The 18,901-nt window shown below is 45.6% G+C and overlaps 1 protein-coding gene across 1 annotated transcript in view; it reads right to left on the bottom strand.

Annotated features, from left to right (window-relative positions):
• Positions 1–18,901, bottom strand: part of SLC6A11 (solute carrier family 6 member 11) — a 177,952-nt gene that overhangs the window by 83,199 nt on the left and 75,852 nt on the right. The window contains exon 6 of the mRNA XM_049861844.1: positions 16,824–16,958. Within this exon, the coding sequence (XP_049717801.1) occupies positions 16,824–16,958 (135 nt within the window). The remainder of the gene's footprint in view (positions 1–16,823; positions 16,959–18,901) is intronic.

The raw sequence follows: 18,901 nt of genomic DNA, 5'->3' as shown, positions 1-18,901 counted from the left end.
CTGTCTGGGTCCCTGGAGACAGGCACATGGCCGTTTCTCATGCTAGTACTGCATGGTCACCTGTCTCATGGCTCTCACCAGTCCCTCCTGCAATGCTCAAGGTCGCACCTCTCTCCCCTCTCCTAGAACCCAGTGCCACCAAGTCGATTCCAACTCATAGTGACCCTATAGTAAGCCTGTAAAAACACCTCCGGATTCTTCCCTGGAACTCCCACTACCTGGCTGGCCCAGGCACACAGTGAGTGTATCTTGAATGTTTGCTGACATCTCTTTGAAATGAGCCCCATTGTCTCTGTTCTCTGTTGGGCTTCTGGAAAAAGCTAGACAAACTTCCCAAATGGCGCTAGCTGGATTTACATTACATGTGTCCTCTCCAACCACAGCTGCCCCTAAACTTGCAGCTTCCCAGCTAGTGGGCTTCTTCTCATATCCCCTCCTACACTGAAAAGACTCCTCCACTCTTGCCAGACAGGCCATCCTTGCTATTCCCCTCAAGTCAAGATCATTTGAAATGTACCCTCCACTTCTTTTCGCTTCACCTCCAAACTCACTGTATTTTCTCGCTCCCTCATGCATCTGAAGTTTACACATTCTGTCTCATCTAGCCTTACCACATCTGCATGAGTATAACACATAGGCCCTGACCTCTAGAAGCTTACAAGAGGGGAAACTGAGGCTTAGAGAGGGCGAGTCATCTGTCCAAGGTCATACAGAGGGGGAATGAAGACCAAACATTCAAATGCAGGTTGGTTTGACTCTTCAACTCATATTCTTTGCTGCACCTCTCTTGTCTGAGTTGTTTTTGTCGATTCTGACTCATGACAACCCCACATGTAATCTTCTGAAATTCCAGCTCCTTTCATGCCAATCAATCTCTTGCTCGAAACATTCAACAGCTTCCTAGTGACCCCTGGAAGAAGTCTAAACTCTCTGGCTTGACACCTATGGTTCCCCATGAAGGAGCTGCCGTCTGTGTTCTTAGCCTTATTTCTTATGATGTCCAGCCACAAAATCTGACCTGCAGCCAAGCTGAATTACACATTTAAGACATTCGCACCTCTGATCTTTGCTTATCTCCAAATAGACCTCCTTTTCCCTATCCTTCAAGGATCAAATCAATGGCTACGGTTTTCCCCAGTACATGCAACTGGAAATAAGTTTGATCTTCTCTGTTTGAGTCCTTTATCTAAACCACCATTATGGTATGTACTTCATCTATCCATACACACACACAAACATACGTATATGTGGAAACCCTGGTGGCACAGTGGTTAAGAGCTATGGCTGCTAATCAAAAGGTCAGCAGTTTGAATCCACCAGATGCTCCTTGGAAACTATGGGGCAGTTCTACTCTGTCCTATAGGTTCGCTATGAGTCAGAATCAACTCGATGGCAACAGGTTTGGTTTTTTTTATTTATATGTATATACATTTACACATATATATGTGCGTATATATATACACACATATACATACACATATTATACATACATTTATGTATGTATAGTATATATATATATAATATATATATATATATGTAAATATACATAAATATAACCCACTGCCATTGAGTTGATTCCAACTCATAGAGACCGTATAGGACAGAGCAGAACTGCCCTATAGGATTTCCAAGGAGTGGCTGGTGGATTCAAACTGCTGACCTTTTGGTTAACAGCCAAGTTCTTAACCACTGTGCCACCAGGGCTCCATATATATACATATACACATATATATATACATATATACACACACACACACACATATTATCCATCTATCCATCCATGCATCATCCATCCAACCAGTATTGGCTGGGGGCCTAACATGTGCCAGGCTCTGTGCTAGGTGCTACAGAATCTGCAGTAGACAAGATAAACAAGTTCTTTGCTCACATGGAGCTTGCATTTCTAACTGGGGGAGGCTGATAGTGAGCATCAACAAACACATGTGACTACTTTAGACAGTGATCAGCCCTATGATTAAAAATAAAACAGGAGCTTTGATAAAGTCATAGGATTCAGTGGGGGATGTTTTAGCCCAGCTGGTCAGAGATGAGCTGACTTTGAAGCCAAGACCTGAAGGATTAGAGGGAGCCAGCCATGGAAAGATATGGGGGGTCAGCGACTCAGACAGGGACAGCAAGTCAGGGCCCCATAGCAGGAAATGAGCCTGGGATGCCCAAGTTTGTGTGGGAGGCAGACAGCTCCTTGGCCTCAGCTATGGTGAGCAGGCTGGATTTTAATCCTAGTGCAAGGAGGAAGCCCATGGGGGCTTTAAACAGGGGTGTCCAGCTTCTGGTGATGACGGAGTAGCTGCTATCAGATTAGCCCTCCTGCTATAAGCGACTATCAAAGCGATAAATACAGAAGGCAACTGTTTTCAGGCAATGGATAATAGGCAGGGCAAGACTGTGATCCCTGAAAGGAAAACCCCAAATATGAGCCCCATGATCATCCAGTCCTCTGCCTGGGGACAATTTCCTGACCCCAGTGCAGAGAGCTAGAGTCCAAGCACAGTGTAGATGTCTCACTGACCCAGAAAGCAGTGTCAGAGTTTGGGACAGCTTAAATAGCTGGAATCTACAGGGTAGGGCATCAGAGAGAGGAAATTGTACAGACAGTGGGTCCTACAAGTCCACATGTGGGTTCCCTGAAAGGCTGTGGCTGAGGGATGGGCTGTAAATGCAGACCTCCCAAGGCATAACTGAGAGTGGGATAGAGATACTGGAGGTCAGACACTGAGAGGTGAAGAGCAGTGCTGGGGCTATCAGAGCTACTGCCCTGCCAGAGTGGAGAAATCTGGTTAATACTGAGTTGGCACTCTTGGCAACCAGCTGAGACAACAGAAAGACTTGGTCCTAGGGCAGGCTTTCTCCACTATGGCATTTTTGACATTCTTTATTGTGGGGGCTTTCCTATGCACTGCAGGATGTTCAGCAGCATTCCCAACCTCTACCTACCAGATACCAGTAGTAACAACCAAAAGTGTTTCCAGACGTTGACGAATGTCTCCTGGTGGACAGAAGTGCCCCCAATTGAGACCACTGTTTTAGGGTAAGAGCTACTCTAGACTCATCCTAATAAATCCTAAAACCAAGCTCTGACAAGATCTATGGGGAGATAGAGTTTGGAAGCTGAGTCCTATCAAGTTAGATGGGCTTGCTAATCAGCTTTGTATTTTCAAAAACCCACACTAAGAAAACATAAAACCAAGCCTACACAAGTTTAAACTGATCAGCCAGTAATGAACTACCTATTAAGGATAAAAGTCAACATTCTTCAGAGGAAGATAACAGAATCTGGAGGGTCTACAACATATTACCCACGATATCCAGTATTCAATCAAAAACCACCACACATGCAAAGAAACAGGAAAATATGATTCATTGTTTGAAAAACAAAAGCAAAAAACTGTCAAAAGAAACCAAACTTGAAATGGCCCCGACACTGGATTTCACAAAGGCTTTAAAGCAGCTATCATAAATATATTTTAAAAATTAAAGGAAAATACATTCAAAGAACAATGCTAGGAAGTTGCATGATCCAGGATCCATTTTTAAAAGCTCCCTCAGTCTGCTGTGTGAGGAGGGGAGTAGTGATGAGCAAGCAGAAGCTGGGAGCCCACCTTGGAGGCTTTTTTGTCCAGAGGAGGCTGATTGGTGTTTCAGTTGTTTAAGCTGCACTTAAATTAGCATCTTCTACCCTGGTGGATACTCTCAAAGTGGGGCACTGACAAATTAGAGTCAATTAAGTCAAGAAAGAAGAAACGAATGAAGGACTGAATGAATTCAATCTCTCAACCCTTGAACCATGTGAGTACAGAGTTGCCCCCAACGTGCAGGTAAGCGGCCTCCCTGTCACAAGAGAGGCCAATTAGAGGCTGACCAGGTTATTATAGAGGGGGTTTCCACACTGGGTGGGGACTAAAGCCCATCCTTCAATGCTGAGATTTTAGGATTCCTGCAAAGTAGTCGTCAAAGGACGTAGGTCTGGGACGTTCAAAGACTCCAGCAGAAGAGCCAGGATCGCCAGCCCAGGGCTGCAGAGAGACAGATAGAGGCCAGGAAAATCAGATACAACAGATGATTTCAACTGCTTCCTTTGCATGGCTGAGTCAGGCTCACCTGGGTTGAAGTGCCAGCTGTGTAAGTACTTTGACTTCCTTGAGTTCCCTCATCTGTAAAACCTTTAAGATACAGGTTTTTAAAGATTCTCATGACCTATAAGACAGAACCTATCTTATAGCCTGGAAACCCTGGTGGCGTAGTGGTTAAGTGCTATGGCTGCTAACCAAAGGGTCAGTAGTTTGAATCCGCCAGGTGCTCCTTGGAAGCTCTATGGGGCAGATCTACTTTGTCCTATAGGGTCGCTATGAGTCGGAGTCGATTCGACAGCACTGGGTGAGGTGTTATCTTATAGCCTGAGAATTTAACGTATTTTTACAGCACTTAGCCCACAAGTCTAGAACATAATCATTTCAATAACTATTTATTGAGTAAACTAGACAAATTAACGAATAAATGCATAATGCAGAGTACCTGGCATACAGTCATCCCTCAGTAGACAATAACTAGCATCACTACTGGGTGGTGCAAATGGTTTACACGCGACTACTAGTCCAAAGGTTGGTGATTTGAATTCACCCAGTGGTGCTATGGAAGAAAGGCCTGGCGATCTGCTTCCACAAAGATTATAGCCAAGAATACACTCTGGAGCAGTGTTACTCGGTAACACACGATGTCGTCATGAGTTGGAATCAAGTCAATGGCAACAGGTTTGGTTTCTGGTATCATTGCTATCATGGGGACCCAAGTAGCTCTTCAAGGGTCACCAGGACTGCAAATTAATAAGGTGCCGATAAAACAGCTGAGAATTACCAATCACAAAGCTTCACCTTGTAGAAGCCTGTGCCTGAAATAATTCAATGAGGCACCCCAGTGACACACAGAATCTGATACAGTAAAAGGGATTCTGATTCCAAAAGACAGGCAATTCTTAAGGAATCTCAAGGAGCGGAGGGAAGAAGACACAGTCGCTACCTTTCTTTAAGTGTGTATCAGCGATGGGACTCTTAACTCCTGTGTGATTAACTCACCGACTGGAAGGAGCACACTTGTGTCAGGGAACTCCAGCTTCACATAGCCCTTCGCCCCTCTCTACTGTTATTCTTGACTTAATTCTGTGTCTTTCCCAAGAGACTGTCATCTCTTTAAAGACAGGAACCCTGTGTGATCTGATATTACATCCTCGGCCTGGTACCAAGTGGACAACAAGCAAATGCTGGTGGAACAGTGATCTCAACTCCAAGTACAGTATCTCCAAAAGAAGCCTTTTGGGGGAATTTTCAGTCCTAGATAGTGGCCCTCAAGTCAGTGAGGTCATTTCTCCAACCTTTTCACAAAGCTATCCAGTGTCTCTAGGTCAATGTTGGCAATATTTATGTTTTAGTTTCAAAGTTCAGTAGCCAAGAGGCCTATTTTTCCTTGGGTCCTTGCCTGGAGTCAGAGTACACTGTCACCAGGTGGCAGCAATTCCATGGTCACAATTCCAGGGTCAGCAGGTGCCCAGCGTCTTTTAAACCTGATTTATCTTCCTCCTGTGAGGTGCAGAGGTGGAGATTTGTCATTCCGAGGCGGTCTCAGTGTTTGAGCATCCTTCCACTCCTCCCCCCCAGGATAGGACACCTTAGCCTCAAGCTCCATTTCCCTCTACAGAGGAGGCTGGCCTGGGGAACTTGTTCGTGCCCTGGGAAAGCAGACCCCAAGATTTGGATCTGTGACAGGCGTTTCTGTTCTTGCCCTGAAAACACACACTTGAAACACAATGAAGAGCGAGAGTGGCAGGAATCTGGGGCAGGGAAAATGTGATTTCCTTCGTGAGCCCCAAAGTTCCCCAAAGACTGAAAAGGCAGAAAATAAAAATTTGAGGGGGAAAAATGGAGTGGAAGCACTTCACACTTCAGAGAGAACAGAGAGCTGACAGTGAAGACAAATAGATGTTTAGAAAGTTATAACAGACCACGGAATACAAATTGCAGGGGCACAAAGGAGGCGGGCTGCTGTGTCGCTTCAAGTTCTTGACGAGAAACTTAATTTACTGGATCTGCAATAAAGGCACTTGGTTCCAAGTTCAGAGCCACCCCCTCAGGCTGTGGGGCCTGGACTCCTCCTGCCCTGAGCCAGGGAGATGGGAGGCAAAAGAAGCCCTGCTGGTGTTTCTGGAGTCCCACATGCAGGCCCTGTGCTGGGCACCAACCATGAGCACTGGAAGTGCTTTTTACATACATGACCACACTTGCCTCACAGCCACCCTCTGTGGTAGATATTCTCACAACTGACAGCTAAGAACACAGCCCAGAGAGGTAAAGGGACAGGCCAATGGTCACCCAGCAGGCCAATGATGTAACAGTGATTCAAATTCACTTCTCTTAACACCAGATTTCATGACACCAAAACCTTTCCTTAAACATATGTAACATCACCTTGATGCAAAATAATACAGATTCCACTAGAAAGCACACTTCATTCACACTCATTCATTCATCCACTCATTCAACAAGTATTTACTGAGCACCTACTGTGTGCCAGGCACTGTTCCAGGGGCTGGTGACATAATTGAAGGAAACAAATTCTTTGCCCTTATAAAGCATATATCCTAGTGGGTAGAGAATGGTGATATAAAATGAATAATGTTTGCGATGTTGATTAAGTGCCACAGAGAAAAACAAAGGCAGGAAGATGGGCAGAATGTGCTGAGGGAGAAGGGGGGGGTGCAATTTTAAATAAGGTGAAAGACCTCTCTGAGAATCCAGGAGTAGGGGGCACAACCCTTTAGACCTTTAAGGCGGTCTTCGTGGCTCTCTCAACCTCACAGCTACCTGTGAAGAAGGTATTATTTCCATTTTACAGGTGAGGCAAGTGAAATGGTGCCAAGGCCCCAAGAGAACATGGAAATGACTTGCTTTGCCTCCCAGCTCCCAGGCCCCCAGGTCTGAGCTCTCTTTACACTTTTTTGGAGTTCTGGGCCTCACTGGCTGTGGGACAGGAGGCGGAACCACTGTGAATGTGCCTGCTGTGACCCAGCTTCAGAACTTCCTCAGCTTTGATGCAGAATCCCTGACATACAAGCTGAGCAAGGGTCTGAAGAGGAGTTTTCCCTTGTAAAGACCCCAGGAGCTGGGGCCCAGAGCTGTGCACCAGCTGGCACCCAGTGGGTCCCTTTAGAAACGTAAAAGGCACAGCAAATAGGCATGTCTGAGCCCCTTGTAAGCCTTAGAGAAGGGAGCTGGGGCCCCAGGTCTGGAATTAATGGTGCTTTTGGGATTGAAAAGACTGCGGGGCTGCATCAGGCTCATCGTCACTCTGCTGGGATGTGGGAGGAAGAGTGTCTGAGGGGCAGGAGGCACCCTGGGGACTCTCCTCCACTGCTGACCCAGACAAGTACTGCACCGCCAGCCCCAGGTCCCAGACTTAATGAAACAAGAAACCTGTGCACAGAGGAGTAAAGCTCCAATGACAACATGCAATGCCCAAAGTTGTTCCTGGAGCACTGGGGCAGAGCTCGCCCTCGGGGCTGCAGAAGAGACACAGAGCTCTGGGTTCTCTCTAATGCCTGGTGCACAGCTATATGCCCTCTCTCCCTGACTGCCCTGCGCAAGCTGCCCCCTGAGAAGGCAAGAGAGGGAAAGTGATGGCAAGAGTGCTGTTCCTTGAAATCCACCCCCATTTACACAAACTACCAGTCTCTCGTAGGCTTTGGCACTTAGACCATCACCATCACAAACTGCTAGGCCATTCTCAACTGTCCTTAAGGAAGGATAAGCACCTTGGATCTCGCCCAACTCCACCTCTGTCTTTTTGTAGAGAGGGAAACCCAGACGAGGAGAAGTGACAACACTACCAAGAGAGACAAGATGGAGCCTTGTTTCCAAGTGGTGAAGATATATGTAACAAAACACCTGCCACATGAACATTCTTCACGTTCAGGGACATTGTGTTCATCAACTTGTGCAACCATCATATTACCTGCTGAAGATGGAGACTTTTACTGACACCTGATAAAATATTTCCAGTCTGTAGCTCTCTGGCGTACCTTCTCTCACCGGGAGTGCCACTCCTCAGTTGTCTCCAGGGAGGACTGCACAGCTACCAAAAGTTCTAACACTCTCACAGGACGTTTGTCTAGCCCTGGGCGACATCTTCCACCTGTGCTATTTTTGCCATGTCTACGTTTGTTCTAATATTTATTTAAAATTTGCCTTTAAATTAATATTGATATTATAATAATCAGTTTTTAAATACATATATATCTTATCATACACATATATACATAAACCAAACCAGCCGCTGTCAAGTTGATTCCAACTCATGGTGACCCCATGTGTAACAGAGTAGAGCTGCTCCATAGGGTTCTCAATGGCAGGTTTTTCTGAAGTAGATCACTCTGACTTTCTTCCAAGGCATCTCTGGGTGGACTCAAACTTCCAACCTTCTGATTAGCAGCTGAGTGCCTTAACTGTTTGTACCACCCAAGGACTCACATACATACACACCTACATACATACATACATGCCTCCTTCTATCAATAACAACTATGAAATCATGGGTTTGATGTAGTTAATGTCCTAGCTTTTTTTTTTTTTCCTATGCACATTAAAATAAATAACTATAAAAGAAAAAGAAGTTCCTCCACTTCCGGGGTCATCATACTTGACCTTGACAACCACCTAGTGAGCCAGGCAAGTACAACCTGCAATCTTCATTCTGTGGAAGAGAAGTCTCGGCCCCAGAGAGGTCTGCAGCCTCGCTGAAGGCCACATGGCCAGTAGCAGGAGAGCCAAGAACCAGCCAGGAATCTAACCCAATGCTCTCTTGCTTCATGGGCTACAGTACTCTTAAATTGGAATAATTGGAACTGAGTGGTGTGGATTTGTTGTTTCCTTAAGATCTTGCCTTCCTTCCTTCAGGAATCCTCCCATTCAAAACCCAAGAAGCCTGGGCTCTATGTCTTAACTGAGCTGCTCAGCTGCTGTGTAGTCACAGGCAAGTCGCTTAGCCTCTCTGACCTGGGTATCTCCATTTGTTAAGTGGACGTGCTACCTGGGGCACATCTCTATCAGTGATGGCCTGGATGGCACAGTTACACACTTAGACTGATAAACTCTCCAGGCTACCTTCCCCCTTGGCACACCTAAGACAAACTTCGGGTGATGTACCAGCCTCCAAAGCTTTGAGGAACCCATCATGACTCCTATGTAAACTCAACAGGACTGTACACCCAGCTGCCTGCCTTCCCAGCCTCTGAACAGATTGAGAGTTAGGTTCGGGGGGTGCTCTGCCTCCTTTTCCAGCCATCTTGTGGCCCTCGATGCAACGCACCCAGCTTCCAGAGAACATCACCCGATGTGGAGTTTGGTTTTCCTTTCCTTGTTAGGGTCACTGTCATGGATTGAACTGTGTCCCCCCAAAACACCTGTCAACTTGGCTAGGCCACGATTCCCAGTATTGTGTGACTGTCTACCATTTTGTCACCTGATATGATTTTCCCATGTGTTGTAAATCCTATCTCTATGATGTTAATGAGGCAGGGTTAGTGGCAGTTATGTTCATGAGGCTGGACTCAGTCTATAAGATTAGGTTACATCTCAAGTCAATCTCTTTTGAGATATAAAAGAGATGTGAGCAGAGAAACATGGGGACCTCATACCACCAAAAAACAAAAGGCAGGAGAATAGCAAGTCGTTTGGACCTGGGGTCCTGGCACTGAGAAGCTCCTTCACTGGGGAAGATTGATGACAAGGACCTTCCCCCAGACCCAACGGAGAGAAAAAGCCTTCCCCTGGAACCAGCACCCTAAATTCAGACTTCTAGCCTCCTAGACTGTGAGAGAATAAACTTCTCTTTGTTAAAGCCATCCCCTTGTGGTATTTCTGTATAGCAGCACTAGATGACTAAGACAGTCAATAATGGCTTAGCTATACCTTCCCACCATCAGCAACTCTATCCTTAGCTGTGCCTCAGCCAATCAGCTGTCACTGTTGCTTTTTGGCAACACACACACACACACACACACACACACATACTTCCTGACCATCACTGATAAAGAAACCCAAATCAGTTGCTGTTGAGTTGACTCCTGCTGATGGTGACCCAATGTATGTCAGAGTAGAACTGTGCTCCCCAGGGATTTCAATGGCTGGTTTTTCAGAAGCGGAACACCAGCCCTTTCTCCTAGGTGCCTCTGGGATAGACTTGAACCTCCAATCTCTTGCTTAGTAGCCGAGCTTGTAACCATTCTGCCACTCAAGTCAATATTGATAGAGAATCAAAAAACGTTACACCTCACATATCTGGTGATACGGAGGTTTTTAGACTTTTTATTAAAACAACTGAACCTTTTCTTCAAAAATCAAAATAGCGCTGGCTCTTACATTTATTCAATAATTATTCATCGAGTACCTCCTATGTACCAGGCTCTGAACTAGGCAGGGAATATGATGGGGATACAATGGTGGGCAAGGCAGATATGGACCTTGCGCCCAGTTGCCTTCTACCCAGCCACCCTGTTGAAAACCATAGTCCTGTCCCCTAGGACTCCTCCCCACTGCTGTACTTTGTCTCTATGGTACTTGTTACCATCTAGTGGATTATATATTTTACTTCATGAATTTTGTTTATTGCCTTCTTCCTACAACTGGAATACAAGCTGCAGGGGGCAGGGATCACTGTTTTGTTCACTGCTGAATTCCAACACCTATAATAATCTCCAATACAGAGTAAACTGAACCAATGAATGGACACTGACCACATAAATCATACATATAATATATACATATAGTTATATAAATGTTTTGTTGTAAATACAAAAAGTACTTTGGAAAATAAGTACTGGGCTTAAAAAAAAATTTTTTTTTTTTTGGGGGGGTGGGCGAGTGCACTGGCAGTCAGGAAAGACTTGTTTGAGGAAGCAATATTTTAACTGAGTCCTAAAGGCAAGTTGGGGAAGGAGAATCTCAGGGAAAAGGAGGGAGTGTTCCCAGCAGAGAAATAGCATGTGCAAAGGCCCTGAGGCAGAATGGAAGCGTGTATATGTGAGGCCTAGAAAGGAGGCCAATACCTGGAATGAACTGAAAGAGGGGTAGAGTTGTTAGGGATGTAGCAAGGAGGCAGCTCGCGGAGGATCTGGAGGCCTCGCTGCTTAGATCTTATTCCAAAGACCACTGGGAACCCCAGAAGGGATTTAAGCAAAGAGATGCAAGTCAGATTTACATTTTGAAAAGATCACTCTGATTGCTGCTGGATGGAAAACAGTGGGGAGTGGGGACTAGGAGCCATTTTTGGAAGGCCAATTAGGAGGCTACTGTCATTGCTATGAGTCTGAATCAACTCGACGGCAGTGGGTTTGGTTTCTTTTTTGGTCATGGTGCTGGAAACCCTGGTGGCATAGTGGTTAAGAGCTATGGCTGCTAACCAAAAGGTCAGCAGTTTGAACCAGGTGCTCCTTGGAAGCTCTATGGGGCAGTTCTCCTGTCCCATATGGTCACTATGAGTCAGAATTGACCCAACAGCAATGGGTTTGGTTTGGTTTTCGGGTCATTGTCCGAGTGGGAGATTGTGGTGGCCTTCCTAGGCTGGTGGTGGTAGAGATGGAGAGAAATGTGAGTGGGGGGTGGTCAGGTGGGGCCCAGAGCCCAGCCCACCAGCCACTTGACCCTCAGGGGGCTCCAGGGAAGGGTCAGCAAATGTTTTCTATAAAGGGCCAAATAGTAAGTATTTTCCATTTTGCAGGTGGGCAGAAAAGAGCTGACGTAGCAGGGCTGCTTGCAGGCATGACCCTTGGCTGGTCTCTGGGAACTTGGTTTTTAAAATGTTCCCTACGGTCCTAAGTGGTAAGGTTGTTTGCTACACCAGGGACACTAAATCCCTCGGCACTATACCAGCCAGCACAGACTGTTTGTACAGGCTGTGTGATTCATGGTGGACACCTGAGAGTCTGGAATTTGGAGAACTGCAAAGGATCAGCAGGCAGAGAACACCAGCATGGCAAGCCCCTGGTGAAAACCTGGCAGTCCGGGTCTTAAGTGGGCCTCCCTCGGCAAAAACACTGCACAGTGTTGCTGCATGCGGATGCTGGAGGGAGGAACACATTCTGTATACCCCTCCTGGCCGGAAGCAGAGAGCTGAGAAGCCTGTGCCCGGATTCCTCCAGACTCCACCTGATGTCTTTTCCCTTGCTGATCGCTGTAATCAATCACAGCCATAAGTATAGCTGCTTCTGAGTCCTGTGAGTCCTTCTAGAGAATCACTGAATGTATGGGTGATCTTGGGACCCCAACACAGCGAATCAAATTATTTTTGTCTCAGTTACTCAACTGTCCCCTTGTAGAAATAAAGCAGAGATAGATAACATGTAAACAAATAAGTGTGTGACTGTGTTCCAATAAAACTTTATTTACAAAGACAGGGGGAGGGCTAGATTTGGCCCTGTGCTCTCGGAAAACACAGGGCTCTCTGAGTACACTTAGAAAACCACTGACTGAATTCTACTGAGGCCCAGAAGGGGCTAGAGAGAAAAAGCTCGTCCAAGGTCACTCGGGATCAGTCGCAAAACCAGAAGAAAACCGACATCCCAACACCCAGCTCAGTGTACTTTTTACTACTCCAAGTGGCCCTTCCTCAGAAAAACTTTGCTGATAAGCATTCGCCTGGTAGCCAAGGTGCTAAAAGGAAGGAGGTGGTGGGAAACTGGGATGATTGGGGCACAGTTCAATGGTGAACTGCCTGGGTCTCACCTTTGTGCTTGGGGTGTGTGTGTGTATGTCTCTCTGTGTGTATGTGTGCGCATGTGTGTGGGCATGTGTCTGTGTGTGTACATGCACATGTGTGCATGTGCAGGGCTCTAGGATCGTTGGTGCCAACTGGGTTTTCCCAAACCCTTCTATCATCATAATCGCCTCTGAAGCTTCTTAACAACAAAGATACCCTGGGGCCCTCTTTGACCCACTGAATCTGAATTCACCAGGTGGGCCTAGAATCTGCATTTTTAATAAGTGCCAAGGGATTCTGTCGATCAGCTAGGCTTGCACACCTCTGGGTGGTACTCAGAACCTCTTGACCAACGACCTCCAGGACAGGGAAAAAAGAAGCCCTTGAGCAGCGGAGAGAATAGGAACTCTGCCCCAGATCAAGGAAGAATGTCTGGACCTAAAAAAATACAGACCAGTGACTGTGGAAAGACATTTTCCAAACCTGCTTCTTCAGCTGAGCGTTTGCCATTGGAGGTTGATATTGGCAAGGCCAGCAGTCAGGAGCTAATTTCCTTCTTCCTAGGGGTTCTGCCTGCATTTCAGGATGCTATCACCAGGTACGTGGTGGTGTCCTGAGCCCGGCGGTCAAATAGGCAGGCCTCTCACGGCACAGCACACAGAGACGAAATGAGCAGGTGTCGCCACCCCACTGGCTCCTTTAATTCACCGTAAGGAGGCACATCTACGGTGCACTGGCCAGCACTCTACGAACACTCCCATCCGAGTCTCCTAACAGGGCGGCTGGACACCACAGGCCACAGATGTGAAATTTCTTACAAGCCTCATGTTTTGTTGAAAACTTTATGCAGATTCCACATACTACTGCATGATCTACCTAAGATATATATATATTTAATTTTATCATGGTAAAATACATGTAACAAAAAATTGCTATTTTATAACACATGGGGTCGCCATCAGTCAGAACTGACTCAACAGCAATGTGTTTTCCTAATTAGCACCTGATCCTTTTGCTAATTAAAAAAAAAAACAAAAACCCATTGCCATTGAGTCTCAGGGCCCTGGTGGTGCAGTGGTTAAGAGCTCAAGCTGCTAACCAAAAGGTCAGCAGTTCAAATCCACCAGCTGCTCCTTGGAAGCCCTATGGGACAGTTCTACTCTGTCCTATAGGGTTGCTATGAGTTGGAATCGACTCGACGGCAACGAGTTTGGTTTTCTTTTTCAGGTTAAAGAAATGCTATTTTAACTATTTTTAAGCGCACAATTCAGAGACATTAATTACATTCACCATGGTGCACAGTCATTGGCACTATTCATTTCAAAAATGTTTTCACCACCCCAAATGGATACTCAGTATCCCTTAAGCAATAACTCCCCACTCCACTTCTCCCAGTCCCTGGTGACTGCTAGTAAACTCTGGTCTATGTGCATTTGCCTCTTCTAGATATTTCATGTAAGGGGGATCATACAGTATTTGTCCTTTTGTGACTGATTTAATCTCACTCAGCATAACGCTTTCATGTATCAGAACTTCATTTTTCTTTACAGCTGAATAAAGTTCCATTATATGCATATACCACATTTTGTTTATCTCTGCATTTGCTTTAATAAGAAAATGTGTGCCCAATACAAGAGAGGTCAGCACAACTGGACTAAACCAAAAGCAAAGAAGTTTCCTGAATAAACCAAACGCTTCGAAGGCCAGCATAGCAAGGGCAGGGGTTTGGGGACCATGGTTTCAGGGGACATCAAGGTCAACTGGCATAATAAAATCTATTAAGAAAACATTCTACATCCCATTTTGGAGAGTGGCATCTGGGGTCTTAAACCCAAGCAAGCAGCCATCTAAGATGCATCAATTGGTCTCAACCCACCTGGAGCAAAGGAGAATGAAGAACACCAGAGACACAAGGTAATTATGAGCCCAAGTTTTAGAATGGGGCACATAAATCAGAGACTGTATCAGCCTGAGACCAGAGGAACTAGATGGTGCCCTGCTACAACTGATGACTGCCCTGACAGGGAACACAACAGAGAACCCCTGAGGGAGCAGGAGAGCAGTGGGATGCAGACCTCGAATTCTTGTAAAAAGACCAGGCTTAATGGTCTGACAGAGACTAGAAGTACCCCAGAGGTCATGGTCCCCAGACCTTCTGTTAGCCCAAGACAGGAACCATTCCAAAGCCAACTCTTCAGACAAGGATTGGACTATTGGACAGAAAATGATACTGGTGAGGAGTGAGCTTCTTGGATCAAGTAGACACATGAGACTATGTGGGCAGCTTCTGTCTGGAGGGGAGATGTTAAGGCCGAGGGGGATGGAAGCTGGCTGAATGGACATAGAAATACAGGGTGGAGAGAAGGAGTGTGCTGTCTCATTGGTGGAAGACTAGGAGTATATAAAAAACCCACTCTGTCGAGTCGATTCCAACTCATAGCAACTCTATAGAACACAGTAGAACTGCCCCAAAGAGTTTCCAAGAAGCGTCTGGCGGATTTGAACTGCTGAACTCTTGGTTAGCAGCCGTAGCAGTAAACCACTATGCCACCAGGGTTTCCAGGAGTATATGGCAAGGTGTATATAAGGTTTTGCATGAGAGACTGACTTGATTTGTAAACTTTCACTTAAAGCACAATAAAATTTTTTTTAAAAATGTGTCTCCTCCTCCCCCCACATATCTTTCAGTAAGATACTTTACACACTGGAACTACCTGGAGTTCTTTAACAAATACTGATGCCTGGGTCAGTATTTTAATTAGTGTGGGATGTGGTCCTGGCATTGGGATTTTTAAAAGCTCCCCAGGAGATTTAGCAAGTAGCCAAAGTTGAGAACCAGAGGACTAGTAACATGCCCTGGTTTCACCCTCTTGTTTAACATACTCCTAGTCACTCCCACCACATACCCACTTAGGGGAGTTCAGGCCTAAATAATTACTACTCAGTATTCAGAAAAACCACTGCCTCACCAAAGACAACTCACAGGTTAGCCAGTTTACTCCAATTATATTTTTTCCTGAGCTAGCCCTACCATTTTACTCGGATCCACAATCACCACCCGTGGAAGCAGCAGTCAAGAAATCAAACGACATATTGCATTGGGCAAATCTGCTGCAAAAGACCTCTCTAAAGTGTTAGAAAGCAAAGATGTCACTTTGAGGGCTAAGGTACACTTGACCCAAGCCATGGTATTTTCAGTCACCTCATATACATGCAAAAGCTGGACAATGAATAAGGAAGACCGAAGAATTGATACCTTTGAATTATGGTATTGACAAAGAATATTGAAATATGCCATGGGCTGCCAGAAAAACAAACAAATCTGTCTTGGAAGAAGTACAGTCAGAATGCTTCTTGGAAACGAGGATGGTGAAACTTCATATAACATAGTTTAGACATGTTATCCGAAGGGACCAATCCCTGGAGAAGGACATCATGCTTGGTAAAGTAGAGTGTCACTGAAAAAAAGGAAGACCCTCAAGGAGATGGATTGACACAGTGGCTGCAAATTGCCAGCAAAGCAAAAAAGCAATTGCCAGCAAAGACCCAGCTTTTCTCACTGAGTTGCATCATTTCAGGGATCTGTGATCTTGGTTGGCAAAAAAAGAAACGTATTTTCTCTAACCTCCAACCGAAATTTAGCATTTCCTTAAATTATGAAGGTAGGCAGTAAACCACAGTGAGTTCTATAAACCATACATAAAAACCCCAGATATTTTCAAATCATGTTATCAATATCTTAAAATATCATCCATGCTCATTACTGCTTTGAAGTCATAGTAGTTATTGGGCCTGCTAATGAATCTTATTATTCAATGTACTAATGAAGAAGCACACATATTACCATGCCACAAATTGGCCCTCTTTAATGTTTTAGTAACTGTATTTCAATATATTTGATTTCCTATGAATTTTATTTTATGCACTTAAAATTATGATTCTGAGAAGGGGTCCACAGGCTCCTGACGGCCAAGCTGTGACCCTCCATGACCAACAGCATGGCCATGCAGGAGGATTCCCAGGGGTGGCTGATGACTTTGGTCCCCAAAACAAGCAGCTCTTACCTGTGGGTCAGAGAGTCTGGAGAGGTCAGGGTACAGGTAGAACTTGATGCCTTCGGAGGCTCCAGGCAACGTTACCCCTCGGATCAGGAGGATCAGAAGCATGACGTAGGGGAACGTCGCGGTGACATAGACAACCTGCCAGGGACAGACAGTAAGGAATCAAGGAGGGGTGACAGTGGTAGGCAGTGCAGCGTACTGGTAACTCACTGGGGGGCCAAGGTACAAGCTCTGCATCCCCAACAGCCTGTGCTCCTGTTTCGCATCGCCTCACTTTCCTCTCCAGTGCTGGTTCTTCAACAGGCAATGACTGAGTGCCTACTACGTGCCCAGCACGGTGCTTGGGATCAATAATTTGCAAACATTTGTGACTACAACCCACAGAAAGAAATACATGTTACATACGTTAGTGCACATGTAACTGAAACAGACATTTCACAAAATAATAGGCACTCTTCCATGAAGGAATGTTTTCTATTGCATGTAATTTCATTTTCTTTCAAAGCTGGTCAGACCCACTACATCTATTTCATAATTCACCAGTGGGCCATGACCCACATTTTCAAAAGACACTGCTCTTAAGGAAAATCAAGTTTTCATAGCCAAGGATAGGACAGAATGGGGGTGGGCATGGCGGTAAGGATGGGGATGGGGGTGGGGATGGGCGTGGGGTTGGGAAAGGAAGAGAAGAGGAGAGGAGAGGAAAGGGAAGGAAAAGAAAGGTAAACCATCTGGGACATGGAAGAGTCAACATTTGTCTGGAAGCATTTCAGGTTGGTCTGCTTGGAGGTAAATGATTAGACACAATGAACCTGAGAGGGTCCTTTCTGCCCAGGGATTCTGTGCAAGAATGGGGCCAGTAAAAGAACAAAAACCCTCCCTGAGCTTCCTTGCACGAGAGCAGTTTAGAAGGAGGTGGCACTGCCTCTCAGACTCCGGGGTTCCTGTCCTGGGGCTGCAACGTGGCGTGGGCCACACCCTCTCCTTAAGGTCTGTGGAGGACTCAGTGTCCCCCCCCACTTCTGATTTGTTTCTACTGTCACATCCTCTGCTCCTATCACTCGATTCTCTCCTCTTTGTGGAGTCTGCCTGTTCCATCTCTTCAGACCAGCAATTTGTCACCATGTGGGGGCCACAGACCTTTTTGAGACTCTGATGACCGCTTTGACTCTCTCCCACCCCCAGATGGGCACAGATGCAGATTTGTGTACAAGCTTTCTGAGGCTTCAGACATTCAGGCTCCCCAGATTAAGGACCTGCTCTAACACCTGCTATCTTAATTCCTCTCATTCCATCTAGGCCCTCCCTTCTTTTCAACCCAGGGTTTTTTTTTTTTTTACCAGTGCTCAGTCCTTTACTCACTTCACCTGTTCATTCATTTATTCATTTACTCATTCATCCACCTACTCACTCACCAAGTCAAACACCCAGACCATATCTATGTACCAAGTGCTTAGCTAGCGAATGAATCACAGAATGGGAATTTCTGCTTCAAGAGGCTCCTCGTATGGTAGAAAAGAATTTGCAAACAGGTAGAAAGAGTACTGTTTATAAGTATAAAGAATGGAGAGAGCACAGAGAAGGGAGCAGTTAACTATAGGGGAAGTCAAGGAAGACTTCCCAAAGGAGGTGACCCAGGTGTTGGGCCTTAAAGGATGAATAGGAGTTCTGGACCTGGAAAATGGGATGGGAGGAAGAAGGAGACAAACAAAATTCCTACTTTACATTCTGTAATAACATGTCACAATAACAACATTTTACATGTTGTAATGTTGTAACCCACCACTCGTCTGTCAGTTTGTCATATGTGAAAGCTGGACAATGAATAAGGAAGACCGAAGAAAAATTGGTGCCTCTGAATTATGGTGTTAGCAAAGAATGTTGAATATACCATGGACTGCCAGAAGAATGAAAAAATCTGCCTTGGAAGAAGTACAGCAAGAGTGCTCCTTGGAAGCAAGGATGGCGAGACTTCATCTCATACACTTTCATGTTATCAGAAGGGACCAGTCCCTGGAGAAGAACATCATGCTTGGTAAAGTAGAGGTCAGCGAAAAAGAGGAGGACACACAATGAGATGG

Source organism: Elephas maximus, chromosome 20 (genome assembly GCF_024166365.1).
Source record: "Elephas maximus indicus isolate mEleMax1 chromosome 20, mEleMax1 primary haplotype, whole genome shotgun sequence".
Lineage (NCBI taxonomy): Eukaryota > Metazoa > Chordata > Mammalia > Proboscidea > Elephantidae > Elephas > Elephas maximus.
Note: the sequence above shows the minus strand (reverse complement) of the source record. Positions and strands in the feature narration are given on the sequence as shown.